The sequence below is a fragment of the Silene latifolia genome, chromosome 4 (genome assembly GCF_048544455.1).
Source record: "Silene latifolia isolate original U9 population chromosome 4, ASM4854445v1, whole genome shotgun sequence".
Classification (NCBI taxonomy): domain Eukaryota; kingdom Viridiplantae; phylum Streptophyta; class Magnoliopsida; order Caryophyllales; family Caryophyllaceae; genus Silene; species Silene latifolia.
The window spans coordinates 27954615-27960941 of record NC_133529.1 but is presented as its reverse complement, the minus strand read 5'-3'; the positions used below and the strand labels follow the sequence as shown (position 1 = coordinate 27960941).

Here is a 6327-nt window from a genome sequence, read left to right as displayed (position 1 = left end):
ATCCGCATTATAGTTGATTTTATACACCCATTTGGAGCCAATGGCCTTTTTTGTTGGGAGGTAGTGATTCAAGTGTCCACGTGCTATTTTCCTCGAGAGCATTAATTTCGAGTCGCATTGCTTCTTGCCATTCCGGTACCTGTATAGCTTCGTTAAAATGTCTAGGCTCGTAACCCTTGGTCACGGCTGATAAGAAGAGTTTGTGGTTAGTGGAAAACTTAGCATAGTTAATAAAATGAGTAATTGGAAACGGAGTACCTGATGATGTCGATGGAGCTTGTGAGGTGGATGAGGAGTGAGTGTGTTTGACGAAGTCTTTATGTCGGGAATTGGGGTACTTGATGCGGTGACCGCGTCCCATATCTGAGTTGGGGTGTTGGGTTGGATCAGCGGTGTCAGTAGTAGGGGAGTGTGCCGTGGTGGGGGCAGTCCCTGTAGAGGCTGGGATTGTGTTGGTGTCGGCCGTATTAGCGGGAGTGGTGGCACTTGTTGTGTGTTCGTTTGATGGGGTCGAGGTGGCGGTGCTTGTGGTGGGGTCAGTTTGCGTGCCATTGGTAGTGGGCACGGTGGAATCAGGCGTGATGTCGGGGTTTGGGTCATTGTGGACCGTGTTTGTGTCGTTGTTCGGAGTTTGAAGTAAGGCTAGCTCGTCAATCGGTGTGAGAGCATCGTTTAAAAAGGAATTTGGTTCATTGGCATTGTCGTGTATATTTAGATATTGGTAAGGAAATTGGTCTTCAAGAAAGACAACATCTTGGGACTCAAAGTATGTCCCGGTATCAAGATCGTAAAGACGCCATCCTTTCTTTCCAAATGGGCAGCCAATGAAAAGGCATTTTCGACTTCGAGGGGCGAATTTATCATGTGAGCGATTTATATTACGAGCGTAGCAAAGACAGCCAAAGATACGAATATTTTCCATAGGAGGTGGTTTATTAAAAAGTTTCTCGTAGGGAGTTTGACCATGAAAGAGTTTTGTGGGAGTGAGATTTATTAAATGTACCGCGGCTAAAATACACTCACCCCAAAAGAAAATTGGTAAACTAGCTTGAAATAATAGGGCACATGCAATATTTAAAATGTGTCGATGCTTGCGTTCGACCCGGCCATTTTGTTGAGGTGTGTCAATATTGGATATTTGAAAAAGAATATCGTTAGTGTCAAAAAATTTACGAAGAGACATAAATTCAGAGCCATTATCGCTACGTAAAATCTTAATTTTCTTTTGAAATTGACATAGCGAAAAATTTTTGCAAGGTTTGTTGTGTGTCACTTTTGTGACGTAAATGATAGACCCATGTGGAACGTGAAAAATCGTCAACAATTGTTAAAAAATATTGTGAACCACATGAACCGTTTGGGGAGTATTTACCCCATAAATCACAGTGAATCATATCAAAAGGAGCAATAACATTGTTTGAACTTAAAGAAAATTGTTCGTGTGTTTGTTTTGCTCGAAGGCAAATATCACAAATTTTACTTAAAAACGGAGAAGTAGTACGAGAGTTTTTATTAATAAAATGTAAAAAAGGAGAAATATTTGTTGAGGGATTCCCCAACTGTCTGTGCCAAAGCTCGACTGTGTTATTGAGGCTCACAGAATAGGCTTTGACTTCGTCAGTGCGAACACCCTTTAAGTAGTATAGCCCCTCACGTTGCTCACATGCTCCAATCAGCATCCTCGAGGAACGGTCCTGAATGAGGCAAAGTTTTTGGGAAAATTTAATAGTTAGAGAATCATCAAGATGGAGACTTGACACGGAAATAAGGTGACATTGCAAATTAGGTGCATATAAAACATCTTTTAAAATAAGACGAGAAGAGAGAAAAATATCACCACATTTGGTAGCTTGCGTTATGTCGCCATTTGGTAACCCAACTAATAGGCTACCGCACACCTATGCAAAGAAAATATTATTACCCTAGACACAAATTAATGTAGTACGTAGGGGTCGAACCACAAAGAGACATGAGTTGTTAATTAGTTGTTATGGAGTGAATTTTATCTTGGTAGATTAAGGTTTGTTGATTGGTTGGTTGGATTATGGAAGAAAACAATAATGACAAAGAAATAATCTAGGGAGGTCGGGTCACACATGCAAATTATGTAAATGCTCAAATTAAACATAGGAGTTGATAAATGTTAAATTGTTTAGGCTTAGAGACACCCACTTTACGGCATTAGTGTCAACCATAGACCGGGTCCTAGAGAAACTCTCATCCATGACTAGGTCGTCCTACTACACATGCTTAGTCTAATTCAATTCCGTGCCTCTCGACTTTTAGAACGAATGAACAAACTTAATCAATGAATAAGGCCTTTAAACAAAGATTAAACATTAAGGTGCAAACATGTGATAGAAACAATTTAGACAATAATATATCAACCTAATTTAATATTTTACAAATACTTTTTATGCATGGCTCCCTTCATTCCCTAGACAAAAGAAACTACTCTAACATGGTGGAAATGTAAACTAAACTAATGCTAAATGAAATGATAAATAACATAATGAAAATATAATAAGAATTACCTTGAATGGAAATGGAAATAGAAATCGAAGAACAATGAAACTAGAACAAACTTGAAATATAACTTGGAATTAAACTTGAAATGGAATTGTAATGTAATTGATAAAATGAAATGTAAACAAACTAAACTAAGCTAAGCTAACCTAAACTAACTACTAAATTTAGAGAGAATTATGAGAAATTGTGTATGTGAATGGTGTGTAGTGTGTCTAGATGTTGAAATCTACACCCTTTATATAGGAAATGAGGGGTGAAACTTAGGGTAAATACAAAGAGTCAACCCCAAATATTTTCTCTTAATTACTTGATTAATTACCAAAGGAATCCTAAGTGAGCCACTAATTCCATCTTAATTCACTTGGTTAAATGTGATATTAGCATCCAAAGCTTCACTAAGCATCCAAAGTTTTCACCTTAATTGGACTTCAAATCTTGGGCTTGACTTTGCATAAGACCTTATTTTGCATTTCTCATTTTAATCCATATCTTTATGCATGCAAATCCATGTAACACTTCAAGTTTGGTCCATCATCTCTTCTTCACTTAGCTTATGCTTCTAATATTTGTACTTGAGTAAAATTGGGCTCATTTTAGCTCATTTTCCTACAAAACATGAGAAAACATACAAATGGAACTAGAAATCAAATATTAGCTCATAAACACTAAATGTAGTGCATAATACATATAAAATGGAGCTAATCTAAGGGGTAAAACAATGTAAATTATGCACTTATCACCAACAGAGAGGGGTGCGATTTTTCGGATATTAGTAAAATGTGAGAGACATCCCGACATATGTCGAGATGCCCCCGTATTGACAATCAAAGAGGAGAGAGGAGTCTTACCATTGAGGCGGTCATTGGAAGCGGACTTGTGTGATTCCCATAAGTGTTTGAGCTCTCCCAACTCGGCTGGTGTCATATTATTGATGTCGAAAGTGCTACTGGCCGGCTGTTGAGAGGAAGAAGATGACTGCCCCGCAGCCATGTGAGCACGAGGTTGTGTATTGGACGTGTTCTGACGTCGTTCCCTGCCACGGTCAGTTTTGATAACCACTGGATTGTTCGGGTCACTAGTGTCAACAATAATACATTCTCGCGGTTTGTCCCCCCAACAATCCGGAAAGAGTCCGGTGACATGGAAACAAACTTTGTAATTATGTCCAGACCGGTTACAAGCAATGCAACGAGTCCAGACAGTGCTAGGTGCAGGTGGGTCATTACGAGTAGGGCTGAGCAAAAAAGTCCGAACCGTATTTTTAAATCGAAACCGAACCGAAAACCGAATTACGGAGTCTGAATATTCGGTTTTTTTTCCGGTGCGGTAACCGAACCGGATTTTTTATTATAAAAACGGAGCGGATTCGGTTGTAAAAAATTCAAAACCGGGGACCGGTTTTTAAACCGGTTTCTTTTTTAGAAACTAAAAAGTCAAAATTAACGTAAATTGAAAACCGGAGACCGGTTTTTAAACCGGTAACCTAATTTTTCTATGCGTTTCTGTGCATTTTATTGTGCATCTTTCTTGAAATCGGTTATGAAAACCGGAGCGGATAAACCGATTTTCGGATCCGGTTTTTAAATTCAGAAAAAACCGGTTAACCGGATTAATCCGGAGCGGATTCGGTTTAGGAAAAAAGCCAATTTTAAAACCGGTTACCGAACCGGTTTGCAAAACCGGAGCGGATAACCGGTTTTGCTCAGCCCTAATTACGAGGCCCCCCTTGTTCCCGACTGCCCTGATTAATACGAGTGGCGAAGGCCATGGGTTCAGGTTTGGTGTCGGCCCGTTGAACAGTCAAATTACGAACACCTTCTTCCTGTAAAAGACGATTATAAGCAAAATTTAAATTGGGAAGAGGATTGGTACCGAGAATGTGGGATCTAGCGTTGTCAAAACGATCATCGAGACCAATTAAGAAATCCCGAACCCGCTTCTTCTCCCGACGAGCATCCATAACTTTGACCCAATCACAATGACATGGGTTACATGAGCAAGACGAGAGAGGATCATTTTCAAGAATCTCGTCCCAAAGAGTGGTGATGCGGCCATAGTAAGCCATCAACGACTCCGTAGGACCCTGTTGACAGGCCATTAGTTCAGCCTGCAAGCGATACACACGCGCGTCATTTGCCTGGCAGAAACGGTTCTTGATGTTGTCCCATACCTGTTTAGCTTCAGGTCGTAGAGCGATTTGTTTTCGAACGTCGGACTCGAGGGCATTATATATCCAAAGAGTGACCAACGCGTTTGCAGACCGCCACGATTCGAATTTTGAGTCCAAATCAGACGGTTTAGTGATTGTGCCATCGATGTATCCCAATTTACCCTTTGCGAGAAGAGCAAGCTTAAAGGATTGGGACCATTCGTCATAATTATTGTCGTTAAAGGCAATTTGAGTGATCTTACTGCCGGTATTTTCGACATGGATGAGATTATATGAGGATTCGGTTTTCGAATCTTGAGGTTTTTCTGTGGAGTTTGTCATGATGAAGATGAAGGCGTTTTTGTTTTCTTTTTTTTTTTTCGAATGAAGGAACAGAGGAAGCAAGGGTAATAATTTCTATAGGATTATTAACCTAGAACCTGATACCATATTAGAAACTTATATTCGGGAAATATTTCATCTATTATTCAGTAGTAAGTTGTGTCCAATACAATGGATATACTAAGCTATATATACACGATGTGAGACTTCGTATTTACGGAAACAAATTCTTTTGCAACAGCTATATCTATATACAAGGTAAGGATCAATCAAGGATGATTTTCATCCCCTGATTGTGTATGTGCAACGGCTCTTATTTGAGGAAGGGACCGTTGGTCTATTACTCCCATCATTTTGCTATTCAATAATGAAAATTGTCTCCCTCTAAATCACTCCCCTCCTTCCAAATCCTTTTATCCAAATAAGGACCTTTTCTCTTTATAAATCTTGTTAATCCCTTGGTTCTATTTCCAATTTTCCATAAAGTTTTACGATCTCCCATAGTCCCGTTTCCTCCAATTTAGGTGATTGATTATCTATAACAATTGCAATAATAGCCAATAAGGAACAAATACTACAAAGTATTTAACAAGTTAATAACTTTATATTGTTAATTAACAAAGTAATTACTTTATACTATTGATTACTTTATATAAGATGATGTCAAAAAGAGCATCCACCCCTATAATCAAGATATTATGTTGGAAATGATAAGCGATGATACTATGGAATTGTGGTACGACGTCGTAGGACCTATTGTTCAAATCATGCAACATACACGTCACTTTATTAAAATAAATGGTTAAGGGAAGAGCAAGATGGCAGCGAGTGGCCTCCTCTGATCATCACCCCTTTAAATCATCCGATCGATTATGGGAGCCATGCACCATTTACATCTAGATAATGTTTTCTTTTAAAAGCTTCTTTGTCTTTAACCGGTTTTTCTTTCTACTTGTGTTTCATCTAAATAGGAAGGCCAGGGCTGGTCTCCGAGTACATTTGTATGAGGTGTTAAGTTTTGTTTAAAACCATTTTAAATTTACGATATATGAGTGGTTATTAAAATTATCGCTAGATAAGATATATAACCCAGAAAAAGATTGTCTTAAGCTTAAGACGGTCTGAAGTAATGATATTTTGTGTTTAATGAGACGACTTATTATATTTTGGCTCATTTCAGTTTTGTTTAGTTTAGTTAATCTTTTCACAAATTAACTCTTATACCCTGTTTTTTTTTTGCTGATAAGAGTTGAACTGAACCGAATGAAGCTGAGCTGAACTGAACTGAATGAACCTGAACTGAACTG

At 38.6% G+C, this 6327-nt stretch overlaps 1 protein-coding gene across 1 annotated transcript; it reads right to left on the bottom strand.

Annotated features, from left to right (window-relative positions):
• Positions 1-4237: 4237 nt before the first annotated feature.
• Positions 4238-5020, bottom strand: LOC141651285 (uncharacterized). The gene has a single exon (XM_074459004.1). It carries the CDS (start codon positions 5018-5020, stop codon positions 4238-4240), a length of 783 nt encoding a protein of 260 aa, XP_074315105.1.
• Between the last annotated feature and the right edge of the window lie 1307 nt (positions 5021-6327).